Source organism: Lampris incognitus, chromosome 14 (assembly GCF_029633865.1).
Source record: "Lampris incognitus isolate fLamInc1 chromosome 14, fLamInc1.hap2, whole genome shotgun sequence".
Lineage (NCBI taxonomy): Eukaryota > Metazoa > Chordata > Actinopteri > Lampriformes > Lampridae > Lampris > Lampris incognitus.
This window is the reverse complement of record NC_079224.1, coordinates 41,525,738-41,544,027: the sequence shown is the minus strand read 5'-3', so window position 1 is coordinate 41,544,027 and position 18,290 is coordinate 41,525,738. Positions and strand designations below refer to the sequence as shown.

General features: G+C 44.5%; 2 protein-coding genes across 2 annotated transcripts in view; both read right to left on the bottom strand.

Moving 5' to 3' along the window:
• Positions 1-1,732: 1,732 nt before the first annotated feature.
• On the bottom strand, positions 1,733-13,345 carry cacybp (calcyclin binding protein). Its single transcript, XM_056293303.1, has 6 exons — positions 13,211-13,345; positions 4,657-4,867; positions 4,443-4,539; positions 3,788-3,887; positions 3,296-3,390; positions 1,733-3,053 (listed from the first exon to the last, which is right to left on the bottom strand). Exons 1-6 carry the CDS (start codon positions 13,226-13,228, stop codon positions 2,891-2,893), a joined length of 684 nt encoding a protein of 227 aa, XP_056149278.1. The 5' UTR covers positions 13,229-13,345; the 3' UTR covers positions 1,733-2,890.
• A 4,356-nt stretch (positions 13,346-17,701) lies between these two features.
• The window catches only part of mrps14 (mitochondrial ribosomal protein S14), a 6,824-nt gene continuing 6,235 nt past the window's right edge, over positions 17,702-18,290 (bottom strand). The window contains exon 3 of the mRNA XM_056293921.1: positions 17,702-18,286. Coding sequence (XP_056149896.1) covers positions 18,104-18,286 — 183 coding nt within the window. The 3' untranslated portion in view covers positions 17,702-18,103. The remainder of the gene's footprint in view (positions 18,287-18,290) is intronic.

Genomic DNA, 18,290 nt, shown 5'->3' with positions numbered 1-18,290 from the left:
TACTGAATACATATTCTGTTTTGTTACATATATCTGAAAGTTACTGAATACATATTCTGTGTTGTTACATATATCTGAAAGTTACTGCATAAGAATTCTGTTTTGTTAACTATATCTAAGTTACAACTGAAAGCTCTTATTTTTGCCCCAAAGAGTGAATCAATGCTATAATGCAATTTAAAATGCAGTTTCTACTGTTTCTATCAAATTGCAACCCCCTCCCCCAAAATCAGGTGGAGGGGTCCTCAGGGTAGATCAAAAATACGCAGGGGGTCCAGGACCCCCAAAAGGTTGAGAACCACTGCCTTAAATTACTACCGCCACCTGAGCCCCCACCGGGGCCACACCTTCCTTCTGAGAAGTGACATTAAGATCGCAAGTTAAAATCCTATTAAAAGCGCCGTGCGTGTTAATTACTGGGGATAAAACCGAGCACCTCCCATTAGAAAACAATGACGCGATGTGGCTATTCCACTTTAATTAGATTATTAAACTCTAATTGGGTGCCCTGCAGTAGACTGACACCACACAGAGAGAGAGAGAGAGAGAGAGAGCGAGAGCAATTATTGGTTAATACTCAAAGATTGAACAAATTAAATCTAAACGGGTCCCATATTGATTTTGGACTCGGGGGTTGGAAGATTTCCTGTTCTTCAGGTGACGTCATGAAAATAAATATCAAATGGCGTGCAGTGTTTCTCAACCCAGTCCTCAAGGGGACCCCTATCCTGCAGATTTTCTTTGCAACCCTGCATAGGTGCCCGTTTGTAGTCGTTCAACCAATCAGCAACGAATTTTGTCAGACGTTGCACACCTTGCATAATTAAGTGCTGCGACATGATTGGTCGAGTCAGTACAAGCAGGGCTGCCTATGCAGGGTTACGATGAAAACCTGCAGGATAGGGGGTCCTCGAGGACTGGGTTGGGAAACACTGGGCCGTACGGAATAGATAAAACAAGCCAGACGTTGATGGATTAGGACACTTGAAATATAGTGGCCGATACCGCCACCTGGTGGACGGCTGAGGCAAATTCCACGTGGCTGCTATTGGACGGGCCTGTTTGCAAGGCCTACTCTGCAAGGCTGCGTGTCAGCTCTGGTTGCGTTGAAACCTTAAATGTAGACAGTCCATTTCATGACCCAGACCAACCACCCTGGCTTGTATTGGGGAATAATTACAACACATGCCAGGATACCTCTGAGCTCTGAAGCCAGTTATTCGGAGAGCCAGATTGGCAGTCAGATTAACAATATACATCGTACCCCCCCCCCAGATAAACATATGCTTATGCTGGGGGGGGGGGTTATACATAATGTCAGCCTTTTTTTGTTCTGGTTTGCTATTATAAAAAATGCCATGCTGATTTTAAGTGACAAATATTCTGCAGGATGGTGAACTTTTGAGGTTTGTAAATAAATGAGGACACAATATGTGTATTTAGTTGGTACCAATACTTGACCAACTAATTCCCTTATCTATTTATATCTATATATGGAGTGTGTTTAATGCCAGGGGCTGGAGACTAACCCAGCAGGCATTAAGCGAAAGGCACGGAGACGGCCTGGAAAGCTCAGCAGGTTGTCGCAGGGCCCACCCTGTCGTTCACACACCACTCACATCTACGACAAGACTCCGGGGTCACCTAACGTGTCTCTCTTTGGACTATGGAGAGAAACCCACTCTAATCTAAAAGCTGCAAAGAAATCAGATCGGAGGCAGCAGGACTCGGTGAAGCCATGTAATTCTGATGACGGTGTGAAAACCCTGAGAGCGGGCAACAAGATGCACAATCGATGCAAGAAAACAAAATCGCAGGAAGTTGAACCCGTTCACCTGGACACGTTTATTGAGAGAGGGTTTGTCCAGATGAACCGAGTCAACCTGGGGATTTTCTCACCTGGATTATTAGCATGCATAAAAGACATTAAGAAAAACAAAACAGCTCAACTTTGGCTCGAGCACATTTTTACAAACGTTTTGTTCACAGGAAAAAATGAAGTGGTTACAAAAAAACAAAAAAAAGAACTAAGACAAAATTAATGTAAAACACAATTAAGCATATTTAAATGTCGGAATGTCAAACCCCTTCAATCCAAACAACTGTAGGACGACCCTCCGTAACGTACATCACTAAATGGCAAACTTTTACCAGATGTCTCGAGAGTGTTGTTGGAAAAAACTGATGCGACTTGTGTGGGATGAATGCGTAAGAGGTGCCGTATAAAAATCAAAAGCATCATTTGGCAGCTAGAAAGAAACCAGAATTACGACAACGGGACCACTTTTTCCTCCCTCTTCCTGAGGAGAAAAAGCCCCAAGTCGTCTCCACTGAACCACGCGGGGTGTCTGACTGGGCAAATATACTGGGAAATGTTTTCATTCGTCAAACAGCATTTAATTGAATAAATTTAGCACGACACCATCGGAATGTAGAGTTTTCCGTTTAAATGTGGCTGATAGTTTCATGTTTGTACATTTTTCACTTCATATCGACCGTATCAAGTTTAAGGAATTCTGAAATGAGGATACAGAAAGACTCATATCGGGGAAGACAAGTATGAAATGCTTTTTTGTTTTATATATTTCTTTTTTTCCCCCTCCAAATTATGAAGCAGAATGATTTCTTGCTGTTTATGTGTGTAGCACCCCAGTATTGGAACCACATCATTAAAGTTTTTCCGACAAATGTTTACGCACCGTACCCCCATTTCTGACTACCATGACGGCTGCTGCTTGGTTTTCAAAACGGGGCCAAAGTGGGCCAACTAGGGCATCAATATTATTGGTCAAGCGGGTAATAAATATTGTTTCTCGTCTCACGCTGTAGCCTTTTCAATCCGACTGCTCATTTACTTAGTCTGGATAAGGGACAGGTGATATCGCTCGGCTCAAAAGTCCATCATATCCTCTCCTTTCATCTTCTTTTCCTGGGATTCTGTCCAAGCCTTGTTGATGGTCCTCTTCATCTCGTCGTCTCCCTCGGAGTATATCTTCTTCAGCATGTTCATCAGGCCTTCACTGGGGTCTGCGTTCTCATCCATGGGGGGTTTGCTGGAGGAGAAGTGGGAGACGAGGATAAAGCTGTGTGTATGTGGGGTTAGTGTGCGTGTCTGTATGTGTTCTTGGGGTTGTTAACCTTCAACCTGTATTTTGGGTGTGTCCTGAACACGTAATTTCTCTGTCCAACATTCAGTGAATAGTGACACAAAGCATATTGACATGGAGCTGAGCTTCTAGTGAAATCAACGTTTTGTGCGTATCACTTTAACGAGATTCATGTTTGATGAACTTACTCTTTTTCTTTAGTTTGCTTTTCAACCTGTGTTAGGCACTCCCACTTCTTGGCTGTCTGCTTCTTACACATAACCAGGACCATGTCTGTCTTTATCTGTAAGGGGGGGGGGGGGGGGGTTACACAAAAAAAATAGTTTGCAGCTGCAAAGACCACTGGGCAATACTGGAATTAATTAAGGAACTTTGAACCCAGTTTTCCTGACTGATCAACAGCCAAGCCCAGAAAGAGACGACGATGAACTAAAAGGCTACTAGATACCTAAGCTTGCGATTTTAATTTGCATTCATTTTATCTGAAATGTTCCACAATTTTATGTAACAGCTGTTTCATAAAGATGTCTCAAAACACGCTTGCATCTGCTGTAGTGTGCTAACTCTAGGTTTGTCTCATTTAGATAGATTTGGCCAACTAGGGTCTGTGCGGGGAAATACTAATAACCGCTATGACTACCGGTGGATTACAAGTGCCTGGGACTCGGGACTCAAGTCACCTTTTTAAAGCTGTCCTTTGCATCGACTGGACACAGTAGATTGATAATGGTCATCTGGTGGTTCTTCCCATCTAGATCCTTCACCAAAACAGAAAATGACCTGCAGAACAGAGTACAGTAAAGCACATTAAGACAAATAATCAAAGAAATGAAATGTAGATATATTATTACTGACAGTAACAGAACATGTCTCAGAAGTTACACAATGCTGTAAAATAAAAAAGGAACACACAATCAGCAACAGAAAGCACCGCTAGTTTCATTAATGTCTAGAACTTGTTAATACTTAACCATTGACTACTACCGTAAACTACAACACAGTGATGGCAATCCCAGGTTATCAGTTATCTCAAAAATTACATAAATATATATCTTACAGTGCAAGTGAATTTGATTTTTTTCTGTCATAGATCATTGCTTGTTGCATTATTTTCTTTGTTTAAATTGCACTGCATTTACATTACTAAATTTGTGCAAGTTGATGTCGAGTGTATGCTTTTATACCAGAGGTTAATAAAAATCGCATATGCGTATCTTTCTACATAAATCTTCAGTCACCCCAACCTTACTTTTTAATTTGCAGCTTGATGATCAAAATGACATCAGTGACTGTGATGTCCGTTAGAGGAGGGCTCAACCTTGCACATCGCCTTACCTTTCTGTGAAGCTGACCTCCACATTTTCTGATGGAATCTTGTGCACTCCCTTCAGTGTGAGGTAAATTTTGACAAATTTGTCCGACTGGTCCCAAGCTGCACCGATGACACAAAACTGTCAGTGACTCACAGGTAATCAGACGTTGCTCAGATCTCTACTTCACAAAACATTTGATATCACCAGGTAACTTTCAATCTAGTGAGTATCTTTACCATAGTTGGTGATCTTCACTGTGTATGCAGCTTTGCCAGCGGAGGTCAGGTCTGCCTCTCTCCTAGCCTGTTGCTCTTTTTTCTGCTGTTTGGCAGCGATTTCCTTCTCCACCTTCTTCTGTTCCTGCCTCAGCACCTCTTGCACTCTCTTCCTCTCTGCTTTCTCCAACAGGGCTCCCAGTTCCTGCAGGTCGGCCTCCAGCTGGTTAATCTGTATTGGAAAAAGAAAACTCCTTAGAAAAATCTATTACTACTACTTTCAGCTGCTCCCGTTAGGGGTCGCCACAGCAGATCATCCGTTTCCACCTCTTCCTGTCTTCTGCATCTTCTTCTGTCACACCAGCCACCCGCATGTCTTCCCTCGCCACATCCATAAATCTCCTCTTTGGCCTTCCTCTTCTCCTCTTCCCTGGCAGCTCCATATTCGGCATCCTTCTCCCAATATACCCAGCATCTCTCCTCCACACATGGCCAAGCCATCTCAATCTTGCTTCTCTTGCTTTGTCTCCAAACCGCCCAACTTGAGCGGTCCCTCTACTATAATCATTCCTAATCCTGTCCTTCTTCATCAGTCTCAACGAAAATCTTAGCATCTTCAACTCTGCCACCTCCAGCTCCACCTCCTGTCTTTTCGTCAGTGCCACTGTCTCCAAATCATACAACATAGCTGGTCCCACAACCATCTTGTAAACCTTCCCTTTAACTCTTGCTGGTACCCTTCTGTCACAAATCACTCCTGACACTCTTCTCCACCCACTCCACCCTGCCTGCACTCTCTTCTTCACCTCTCTCCTGCACTCCCCGTTACTTTGGACAGTTGACCCCAAGTATTTAAACTCATCCGCCTTCATCACCTCCATTCCTTACATCCTGACCATTCCACTGTCCTTCCTCTTATTCACGCATAGTTATTTCCGTCTTGCTCCTACTGACTTTCATTCCTCTTCTCTCCGGTACATACCTCCACGTCTCCAGGCTCTCCTCAACCTGCACCCTACTCTCGCTACAGATCACAATGTCATCTGCGAACATCATCGTCCATGGAGACTCCTGCCTGATCTTTTCCGTCAACCTGTCCATCACCATTGCAAACAAGAAAGGGCTCAGAGCCGATCCTTGATGTAATCCCACCTCCACCTTGAACCCATCTGTCATTCCAACCTCACACCTCACCATTGTCACATTTCCCTCATACATATCCTGCACCACTCCTACATACTTCTCTGCAACTCCCGACTTCCTCATGCAATACCACACCTCCTCTCTCGGCACCCTGTCGTATGCTTTTTCTAAATCCACAAAGACACAATGCAACTCCTTCTGACCTCCTCTATACTTCTCCATCAACATTCTCAAAGCAAACATCACATCTGTGGTGCTCTTTCGTGGCATGAAACCATACTGCTGCTAGCTAATTGTCACCTCTCCTCTTAACCTAGCTTCTATTACTCTTTCCCATATCTTCATGCTGTGGTTGATCAACTTTATACCTCTGTAGCTGCTACAGTTCTGCACATAAAACTCCTTAGAAAAATAAATAAGTAAAAAACAAGTAAATAAAAAATGTTTCAAGTTTTAAGTTTATACTTAGTGAAATGCTTTTTTTGTTGGCTTAACACACAAGTGGAAAATAAAGGTACTTATAAAAAAGTACTTGGAGAAATCAAAGTGCAGAAACAGGATATATGTACTTTGTTGTGTGCTACAGTAGAGAATGGGCTATTGACAGGTGCACATTTCTGTAACGTTTGGCAGAACTTGGAAGATGCCTTCTGCTTATAATTATTTCAGAGATAACTGGCTATATTTGCGCCTTGTCCGCCATTGTCGTAGCTTCCTCCTGGATGCGTGTTTACGATCTCGATTTGGCACCTGGTCACTACGTTTTTAAAGAGTCTCGCTGCCTTGAGGTTAACACCCAGAAACGTCCTGTACACAGCAAAATAAGAAAACACAGGCAGAGGACAGGGTCTCTGCAGATATACACACCACCACACACATCTAGTGGCTCATAGGTGATGACTGGGAGGGATTATTTTTGTATGAGTCTGTACATTTAGGAAAATCCTACTTGTTCTACCTTTAAGCAACCGACTACCAATATGGGTGATATTTTTAGAAAGGCATTATGTAATTTCCCCACTGAAATACACAATTCTCAAAACACATACATTTGATGCTATTGCAATGAAGATTTATTTTAGCCCTAAAAAAGGTGGGGGTCTTCTGCAGTCTTCAAACATAAAGATGGACAAACTGTGATTCAGTGCAAATACCCTCCACTATATATTACACAGTACCAGTCAAAAGTTTGGACACACCTCACTGAATGTATGTGTTTCAAAATCTTGAATTCATTGCTTATTTCTGCTTTTTTCTTCTTTTTTTTTACATCGCCAAGCACAATGCCAAGCATTGGATGGAATGGTGTAAAGCACGCTGCCACTGGACTCTGGAGCAGTGGAAATGCAGTCTATGGAGTGACGAATCACGCTTCTCTGTCTGGCAGTCTGATGGACGAGTCTGGGTTTGGCAGATGCCAGGAGACCTTTACCTGCCTGACTGCATTGTGCCAACTGTTAAGTTTGGTGGAGGAGGGATAATGGTATGGGGTTGTTTTTCAGGGGTTGGGCTAGGCCCCTTAGTTCCAGTGAAGGGAAATCTTAATGCTTCAGCATACCAAGACATTTTGAACAATTCTATGCTCCCAACTTTGTGGGAACAGTTTGGGGAGGGCCCTTTTCTGTTCTAGCATTACTGTCTGTGCCCCAGTGCACAAAGCAAGGTCCATTAAGAGATGGTTGGGTGAGTTTGGTGTGGAAGAACTTGACTGGCCCTCACAGAGCCCTGACCTCAACCCCATCGAACACCTTTGGGATGAACTAGAACGGAGACTGCGAGCCAGGTCTTCTCATCCAACATCAGTGCCTGACCTCACGAATGCTCTTCTGGATGAATGGGCAAAAATTCCCACAGACACACTCCAGAATCTTGTGGAAACCCTTCCCAGAAGAGTGGAAGCTTTTATAGCTGCAAAGGGGGGACCAACTCCATATTAATGCCTATAGATTTAGAATGGGATGTCATAAAAGCTCCTGTAGGTGTGATGGCCAGGTGTCCCAATACTTTTGTCCATATAGTGTGTATATATATCTGGTAGAAATTAAGAGTTGGGACCGAGCCGATCCAATATCGGTATCGAGTTCCAATACTGACGTAATTCACTCATCAGATATTGGCCTGACGTTACCGATCCACAATCAATCTCGATTCCATAGTTTTTCCATGTTTTCATTAGGGTTAGGCGATATGTAAAAATGTTCCTACCGGCCATCGTCAGCCCAACAGTCGGCGATTGCCGATATAGAGCCTGGCTCTTGGTGATGACAAGTGAAGACCCACAGATCAGCTGTTTGGGTCAGTTCGTTAGTCAGTCTGTTCACTCTCTGTCTGCAAAAGTTCTTCTGTGAACTCTGGTTCAATGACGGTATCCTCCTGTCTCCACAGTGAACGGCATTTCGTTGCTGCTGTCACCACTCATTTTTATTTTCCTGCACTTTTTTCCTCTTCTATCTACTACTACTACTACTACTTTCAGCTGCTCCCCGTTTCCATCTCTTCCTGTCCTCTGCATCTTCCTCTGTCACACCAGCCACCTGCATATCCTCTCACCACATCCATAAATCTCCTCTTTGGCATCTCCTCTTTTCCTCTTCCCTAGTAGCTCCATATTCAGCATTCTTCTCCCAATATACCCATCATCCCCCCTCCACACATGTCCAAACCGTCTCAATCTTGCCTCTCTTGCTTTGTCTCAAAACCGTCCAACCTGAGCTGTCCCTCTAATATACTCGTTCCTAATCCTGTCCTTCTTCGTCACTCCCAATAAAAATCTTAGCATCTTCAACTCTGCCACCTCCAGCTCCACCTCCTGTCTTTTCATCAGCGCCACTGTCTCCAAACCATTTTTTTCCTCTTCTATAATCTGCTGAAATTATGACCCAAACAGCTGATCTGCAGGCTGCGTAATACAGTGTGCAGCTCTGCGTAGGACTACGCAAGTTCTACGGTTGAGAAAATGTAGTGCCCCCCCAAAAAATTAAATTGGCTTTCTGACTACAAAGTGCAAATACTCTAAATAGAGCACACACTAAACTGATATTGATTTTTTTTTTTAGGTGCGCCTTTTTTTTAGGTGACTAAAATACATTTTGCTTCTGGCCCCTTCCACAGCAGTACATTGCTTGCCAGGCCCTGCCTATACTCCTGCCTGCTTTGCCAAACTGTTGTGTGTGTGTGTGTGTGTGGGGGGGGATACACTGACTATGAATAAGTACCTCATACAATAACACTTCAAAAAGTCCAAACTATTCCTTTAACCAGAGTTCCCAGTAAAGTTGAATCAGTTCAGGTGATCCAACACGTTTCATATGCAACTTGCCAAATGGCAACTAGGGGTGTCATGATATACCGGTACTGACAATGACTGATATTTAAAAAATGAAATACTGATATCATTTTAATAATCTGGGCTCCAGATGGCGACTGAAATGATCACCAATGCGACTAATTTTGTGACCCTTTTTCTCCCTGCCAGTCGCCACCATTACCCACAAGCAAAAAATAAAATAAAATAGAAATGGCCATATGTTTTGTTTGTGTGCTGAACTCTCATCTCCTCTTGCGCCTGCGTCTACCTGACCTCTCGCGTGAACTCCTGTACGGTTTCCAATACATAAAGGTGTCTGCACTCCAGTCCTGCAGTGGTTGAAGCGTCGGCTGTACAGATGAATTGAAACAGTGGTTGAAGACAGTTTAACGTCACGTTTATCGGGTTAAACATTTGAAGTGCTAAGTTCAATGTAATTTAGTTCAATGGAGTTTGAATTTAGAAGTTAGATGTACCTAACTGCGTCGTTAGCTAATGTTAGCCAGCTGGCAAGAAAACGAAATTCAGCAGATGGTGCAAGTGTTAACTGTTAACGCTTGCACCATCATGATCAGTTCATTACAAACTCCTGAAGCTGCCTAATAACAAACTGATCATCTAAATCAGCTGTGTTGGAGCAGGAGGAGATCTAAAACATGCAGGAAAAGTGGTCCTCCAGGAGAGGTAGACTATGGAAGGCAGAGCAAACAAAGGCAGACAGCACAGAGGAGAAGGCAAAGGCAGTGTGAGGCAGCCCTTTAACAATGTAGCATATGACATCACTATATTTTGGCTCCTGAAAATTTGATTTAGCTATTTGGCGCCTAAATATTTTGGGTTTAGGTAGGCTCCTAGATTTATTTATTTTTTGGCCCGGAGCCCTGATAATACGCATATCGTATAAATAATCCAGCACCTCTTAAATCATTACCGTTTCCCCCCAAACACACACACATTACAATGCCATAACCAGCTAGCTAGCTACTACCCCCCCACACACACATCACGATGCCATAACTAGCTAGCTACCACCACACACACACACACACACACACACACACACACACACACAAAACATGACACCATAACTAGCTAGCTAGCTACTACCCCCCCCCCCACACACACACACACAAAACATGATGCCATAACTAGCCAGCTAGCTACTACCACAGTGTGTGGCTACTACTGCTGGGCAAAATCATGTCATGAAAAATGTAAAGAGGAAATAATTATACAATGACATGCTCAGTAGACATTAAATCACAGTATATCAGAGTGGTTAGTTGTCAGCCTGTGGTCTCACCACAAACTCTCTGTCCCCTGCTCCCCACAAGTGATTTTGTTTCAGCTGACATTGTATTGATGGCAGATGTTAGGCCTTGTGGAACTTTTGCTTATCAGTTCATCCGGTTGCCTTATCACTATCCATTAAGTGTAAATGTTCTTTTTGTATGCTTTTGTATAGTTGTGGTTACAGACTCTCTCTCTACTTTCCTACACTCGTATTTTGAGTGTAATTCATTTGCAAGAAGAAAAAAAAGAGAGAGAGAGATGAAACACACAATAAACAAAGTTAGAGATGAATTTGAATGATTGCATCATTATCCCTCCCCCCCAAATTTTCTATGGATATCACAATAATATTATTATTGTGACTTCTTTTGGCCTCGACAATCATCTACTACTACTACCACTACGACTACTTTTAGCTGCTCCCGTTAGGGGTCGCCACAGTGGATCATCAGTTTCCATCTCTTCCTGTCCTCTGCATCTTCCTCTGTCATGCCAGCCACCTGCATGTCCTCTCTCACCACATCCATAAACCTCCTCTTTGGCCTTCCTCTTTTCCTCTTCCCTGGCAGCTCCATATTCAGCATCCTTCTCCCAAAATACCCAGCATCTCTCCTCCACACATGTCCAAACCATCTCAATCTTGCCTCTCTTGCTTTGTCTCCAAACTGTCCAACCTGAGCTGTCCCTCTAATATACTCATTCCTAATCCTGTCCTTCTTCATCACTCCCAACAAAAATCTTAGCATCTTCAACTCCGCCACCTCCAGCTCTGCCTCCTGTCTTTTCATCAGTGCCACCGTCTCCAAACCATACAACATAGCTAGTCCTCACTGCTATGTTGTATACCTTTCCTTTCACTCGTGCTGGTACCCTTCTGTTGCAAATCACTCCTGACACTTTTCTCCACCCACTCCACCCTGCCTGCACACTCTTCTGCACCCCCCATTACTTTGAACAGTTGACCCCAAGTATTTAAACTCATCCATCTTCGTCACCTCTTCTCCTTGCATCCTCACATTCCTTTGCCCCCCCTTCGTTCGCGCATATGTATTCCCTCTTGCTCCTACTGACTCTCATTCCTCTTCTCTGCAGTGCATACCCCCACCTCTCAAGGCTCTCCTCAACCTGCACCCTACTCTCACTACAGATCACAAGGTCATGCGAACGTCATAGTGCACGGAGACTCCTGCCTGATCTCGTCCGTCGACGACTTTTGGCCATGATAATCACGTAGTGAAAATCTGATACCATGACTGCCCTAATGGCAACGTGTACTATTCACAGAGGATTGGGGAATAGGCTGGCGCGGGGGCCCAGTGGTTAGCGCTGTCGCCTCACAGCAAGAAGGTCCTGGGTTCGAACCCCGGAGCTGTCCAACCATGGGGGGGGGGGGGGTCATTCCAGGCCCTCCTCTGTGTGGAGTTTGCACGTTCTCCCTGTGTCTGCAGTGGGTTGGGGGGGGGTCATTCCAGGCCCTCCTCTGTGTGGAGTTTGCACGTTCTCCCTGTGTCTGCAGTGGGTTGGGGGGGGGGGTCATTCCAGGCCCTCCTCTGTGTGGAGTTTGCACGTTCTCCCTGTGTCTGCAGTGGGTTGGGGGGGGGGTCATTCCAGGCCCTCCTCTGTGTGGAGTTTGCATGTTCTCCCTGTGTCTGCAGTGGGTTTTCTGCGGTTTCCCCCACCATCAAAAAGACATGCATGTTAGGGTTAATACTCCTGTCTGTGCTCCTGACCGAGGTATGGCAAGGGCGCTGCACGGTGGCTGCCCACTGCTCCTAGCTACACTCCACTGGGATTAATAAAGTATATCCATCCATCCGTCATCCAAACGCTTATCCTGTTCTCAGGGTCAGAGCCTACCCCAACAGTCACCGGGCGGCAGGCAGGGAGACACCCTGGACAGGCCACCATGCCATCACACACAAAGTATATCAAGATTTAAGAAAAACAATAGCTGCAATGAGAGGGTAGTCAGACGGTGAGGGATGTACTTTAAAGGGGCTTTCAGACACAACTCTGGAACTCTGGAACCCCGTCATTTCCAATGGCTTGTGCCAGAACAGATCCACATTGTGTGTGTCAGAATCCCCCGAATCGGTGCAAGGCACGGGGGGGAATAATGGCACGTCAGGGAACCCCAGCCCGCCCCAGCTCGGGTCCGGGACGGCGACCACGTGGTGACCGTGACCACTGTGGTGGCTGCCATTTGCATACGAAACCTGCGTTAGCTCGCCGGTTTCGGTCGCTACGCAACTGTGACGTTTATACTATACAGGCTGGGGATACCCGACGGGCAACGTCACCTAGCCGAGTGATGAAACGTCCCCCCCTCCCCCGCCCCCCCTCTGGGATTTCGGTCCAAAGCATCGGCCCGTTGCTCGACAATACCGCCGCTGTTCTGCCGGTACACGACCCGTCCGAGAGCACATGGCCGGAGTCCACAATGGAGGCCGGCGTCAAAGCTGCTGAAACACCGCCTAGCTAAGGTGACCTGTTGTGAATAATCGAAACCCTGGTGCCACGTGGTGGCGCGACATAAGGAAGTCGAGCCGTTTACTCCGTCGTATATCGGTCCTCTGAACGCCGCCACCGCTTTCACTTTGAGACAAGAGCTGTAGAACCTTCCGGCACTGGTTACTGCCGAGTGCCAAGACGCGTTATGACTCGGCACGTCTCACACAAAAAGACGACATTGCTACCAAAAAACACGCGTTAAGGGCGTCGTAACGCTTCACCGCGGAGTTTACACAGCAACCGGTTAACTCGAGCCAACGCTTAGCGCCGTGAGTTGGTCGACGATGGCTTCGACGTGATGATTAATAAAACCGTGTTTACCTGCTCGGATAGGTCCATTTGGGGGGGGGGGGTTCCCTCGACGGGTTTGGTGTTGAAAATTAACCACCGGAATAACGTCGCGTTGCTATTGCGCGATAAGCCCGGCGCTGCTAAAACGTCCCCAGTAGCGTAGAGAACGTTTCTTTTGTTTGTTTTTTTGCGGATTGGAAAACGAACTGTTGGGCGTATACCGCCACCTAACGTACCGGAGGATGTATAACAGGTTCTAGTTTACATTAGTCTTGGAACAAAAAAAACCCCATATTCTATTAAGCAATTTATTTATTAAGAAATCTATTATCGCGCTTTGTTTCCCCCCCCCACACATCATCTCCATTTGTTTTCCTCCCTGAGGTTTCCTCCTAGTTTTTCTCCCTGTTAAAGTTTTTTTTTGCGGATTGGAAAACGAACTGTTGGGAGTATACCGCCACCTAACGTACCGGAGGATGTACAACAGGTTTTAGTTTATATTAGTCTTGGAAAAAAAACCCATATTCTATTAAACAATTTATTTATTAAGAAATCTATTATCGCGCTCTGTTCCCCCCCCCCCACACACATCATCTCCATTTGTTTTCCTCCCTGAGGTTTCCTCCTAGTTTTTCTCCCTGTTAAAGGTTTTTTTTGAGGGAGTTGTTCCTTTATCCAATGCAAGACGGGATGTAGTGTTGCTGTAAAGCCCCCTGTAATTTGTGATATTGGGCTGTGCAAATACAATTGACTTGACTTGACTCAATATCCCTTCCAAATCCCATCCTGTCGTCCGGCATCGCTCACCTTTTGTTGCGACCGTACCCTTTCCTCATTATATTACAGCGTGTGCACACTTGTGAATTTACTTTTCCCAACAGAGAGTCTTATTTAAACCAGTTTCAACAAAGCTTAACCAGGATTAAAATACCTCCTCTCTTCCACGTCTCCCTTTAACACCGTGTGCTCCAACTGTCTTTGTGTGTTCTATAGTATGTTCTGCCCTTACTGTCCCCGTCCCACTTTTTCTGCCAAAGCCCTGATATTTTTCTTTTTTATTAGTACTTTACCTCCCCCCTTTCCAAACAACGTGTCAATTATATGCCTCATACTCAGTGACCCTTTAGCCATCCTGTCTGCAAATTCATTGCCCTTTACTCCCACGTGAGCAGGTATCCAACAAAATTCTGCATATATTCCCAATCTTTGCATTCTAAATAAACATTGAAAAATGTCCAACGTAAGATCTTCCCTGGTTGACTTTATAGTCTGTAAATTCAAAAGTGCTGCTGCAGAGTCAGTGCACAACACCACCCCGTCTGGCCTCACTTCCTCCACCCACTGGAGACCTACAATCGCTGCCATCATCTCAGCTGTGTAACCGGTGACCGATCTGCAGTTCTATCCCCTAAGTGAATGTGAAATTGTGGGATGTATACTCTTGCCCCTACCTGATCATTTTGATCTTTTGAGCCATCGGTAAATATCTGTAAGTATTCATAAAAATGATTCCTTATTTACTGGTTTGCACAATGTCCTATTTCGCTTTCCACCTAATCTTTCCATTGTCCATGACGCGAAAATCAACTTCAGCCTTAGGAAACAGCCATGGGGGAATATTCCTTATTGCATTAGGGCAATAACACCTGTTTCTTTGACGTCAAGTTCTTCTGCCGTATCTTTTATATTCCATCCAAAACCATTTCCCTTTAAATCTGTTACACTCCCGGCACTCATATAGGGCACTTTTAGTAGTATTTTCATCCCCACATCCTCTAAGATGAATCCAGCAAGCTAATGCCAGTTGGTCTCTTCTGAGCTCTAATGGGATTTCTCCCATTTCCACCAGCACAGCATTACTTGGCGGTCATCTCATTGCACCGGTGCCAACTCTCAAGGCTTCATTTTGCATTCTTTCAATTTATTATAAGTGAGATTTGGCTACCGCCCCACAAACAAAACACCCATAATCAATTGCTGATCTCATCCAAGCCCTATATAAATCTATTAATGTCTGCTTATCTGCTCCCTAGTTGTATCCAGATATAAAGCTCTCATTAGATTGATTACTTTTTTTACATTTTGTTTCTAATTGTTCAACATGTATCTTCCATGTACATCTTTCATCGTCAAATTCCCAAGTATTTAAGTTTCTTTACTTATTCCATCCTTATTCCAGTCGCCCATATAAATGGAGACTCTGTTCATCTATCTTTCTCTTCCTAGTAAGGTACATATAGCAGGACTTACTGGTTGAAAGTTTAAATCCCCAATTGTATGACCATTGTTCAACCTTTAGAATAGCCTCCTTAATCTTTCTCAGCCCACTTGCATCATCTCTCCCCCCAACCCATATGGCCCCATCTTCAGCATATAGTGATGAATATATCCTTCTGTCTAGATTCATGAAAATATCGTGTACCGTAATGTTAAATAACACTAGGCTTATGACACTTCCTTGAGGGACTCCGTTAAATACACCATGCTCATCAGATAACTCCGGCCCCTCTTTAACTCTAAACTTTCAGTCTGATAGAAAATCTAGTACCCAGCTGAGTAACCTTCCACCAATGCCCGTTGTATTAATTTGACTTAGCATTTCTTCCCTCCACACAGTCATATGCTTTTTCAATATCAAAGAAAACAATCGCCATCAGTTCTTTCTTCAACGATTTCTCTTGCTTTAACAACAGCGTCCATAGTAGAGCTTCCTTTCCTGAATCCCTTAGCCCTCTCTGTTCTAGAACATAGTTCAGTCTTGGGGCCAAAATCTTTTCCACCCATTTGCAGAGATGTGAAGTTAAGGGTCTATAATTTCCTGCATATTTGGGATCTTTACTGGGGTTTACTAAAATGAGTGCACTCTTCCAACTTTTTGGCATCAGTCCTCCTCTCCATATCTTATTAAATAGTTCCAGGATGATACTCAGTACTTGACTCGTTGCAACATCTCAGTTTTGCCCTCTTCACACATTTACCATAGTCATATTCACCTCCCACAGTCCAAAGACATGTAGGTCAGGTGAATCGGCCGTACTAAATTGTCCCTAGGTGGATGGGTGGGTGGGTGGGTGGGGGGGCTGTGTTGGCCTGGCGGCCTGTCCGGGGTGTCTCCCCGCCTGCCGCCCAATGACTGCTGGGATAGACTCCAGCATCCCCCGCGACCCTGAGAGCAGGATAAGCAGTTTGGATAATGGATGGATGGATGGATGTTCACCTCCACATTTTGTACATCTTTGTCTACCGCTGGGCTACATGACCCATACTTTGGCGTTTATAGCATCTCATTGGGTTTGGGATATATTCTCTTACACAATAAGTGGTCCACCCCATTTTAATCTCTTCAGGAAGTGTGCTCTCGAATTGCACCAACATTGACAGACTGTCCTTTATACCATCTTTGTTTGTCCTAAGTCTCCTAACATCTAGCACCCCCCCCCCAACACCACCACCTCTGATTTCTTTCTTGACTTCCTCCTCAGTCATTTCTAGGGGAACATCTGAAATGACACCTCTCATGTTAGCCACTATACCAGGGACATGTGTTGTGACCCTTACACCGTCAAGTGTATGTTAACTTGAGGATTTTGTCTTGATGCTGCTTATTGGTGGCTGAGATAAGGACTCTTCGGTTGTTAAGGAATTCGGCAAATCTGATCTTTTCAAATATTTAAATTGCTTTGGTCATTCTCACTTGGTGAAAATGGCCTGTCTCCCTCCCAAACATGACTTTCCACTCCCTCTGCCGTCTTCCCGATTAGCTTGCTTTTTTGTAGCGCTCCCTTCGCCCTGATTACTTAGACCTGCTCAAGCTTCGTGCCTTTCCCTCCTCTCTGGCTTTTTCCTTCTTCTATTCGACGCGACACACCATTCCATCCCTTCCTCATGCTACCCGTCTCAATACACTCACCCCATCCAGATTCTACACTCTCAGTACAGCGGACTGCCATCCAATACATTTCACGAAAAGTTCGGTTTGCACAAAGCTTTGTCCTCCCTCTTCTCTCGACACCAACCCACAACCCATTAACATTAGTTCCACCCTCAATTAAACCAACCTCGGTGCTTCACTGACAGCAGTTTCAGCCAGTTCTAGCAAAAAACCAAAATACATTTTTGTTGATGAAACAAAACAAAACTAATTTATCTGTGCTTATTGGAAGATACTGAAGCGGTTATGGATATTGTTATTTTCTTGGCTGTAAGCAAGACTTACACTGGTGAAATAAACATCAGCGATGCTCGGCTACAAGCAGAAACTGCAGGAGCTACTTAGGATGTTGCAAGGGTGGTCAGAGCATTCGCACTGCGGTGAACCCTCCTGCATCTTCAGCAGGTATCTGAGGGTCACAACTAAATATATATACAACAGAATCATATCTTACTTCGATAAAGTAGATGTTTGTGATGCTATTGATTAAAATGGATTACCTGACTTTTTCAGCTAATAAAACATGACTGCAGCATCCACAACTTCACCAACACCTGATGACATACAAGGCAATCAAGGAAGAGATTACATAGATTACATTTTATTGATTCATACAATTCTGAATAATTTGCATTTACATTTTCCCCTTAGTATTATGTAATGGGTCATTATTCAGATCCAGAGAAGGAATGAGAAAATAAATGAAGCTTGGTGGCTTGAAGTTACTGCTGTATTCAGATCAGCATCAAGTGTTCTGTGAACAACGCTGTATTGGTTGGTGGTTATGAGGAAATTCGCCTTACATTGGCCACAGCAAAACCATCTGGTCCTCCATAGGTAGTGGATGTGAACTTATTTAGTTTCAAAACCACCATGTATGAAAAGGCCAAAACAAGTCTGTATGTGATTCTTTTGTCTCGTCCTTCTGATCCTGGCCAATGGAGAAGCCCGCTGGTCATCCAATCCTTTTCTATCACTCCACTGATGCCCAATCACCACCGAGCCCTGAGGATCCCACTCATTTGGTTGTGGTCAGCTAGGTGACGGAAGACAATGCGGCTAAGTCGCCACCTGCGCTTGACACCCCGGGGTCGTGAGGTCATCACACACCTATTGCGTATCCGCACAGGGCAGCTGTCTCGTGGTAGTGCAGCAATCTCCTTATCTGCCATCTCCTGC

Excerpts from the sequence above, each read along its gene's own strand:
- cacybp (XM_056293303.1), bottom strand. Across the intron at positions 4,540-4,656 it reads AGTGAAGATCACCAACTATG|CTTGGGACCAGTCGGACAAA; the intron begins GTAAAGATACTC and ends TCATCGGTGCAG. Across the intron at positions 3,888-4,442 it reads GAGGTCAGCTTCACAGAAAG|GTCATTTTCTGTTTTGGTGA; the intron begins GTAAGGCGATGT and ends TCTGTTCTGCAG.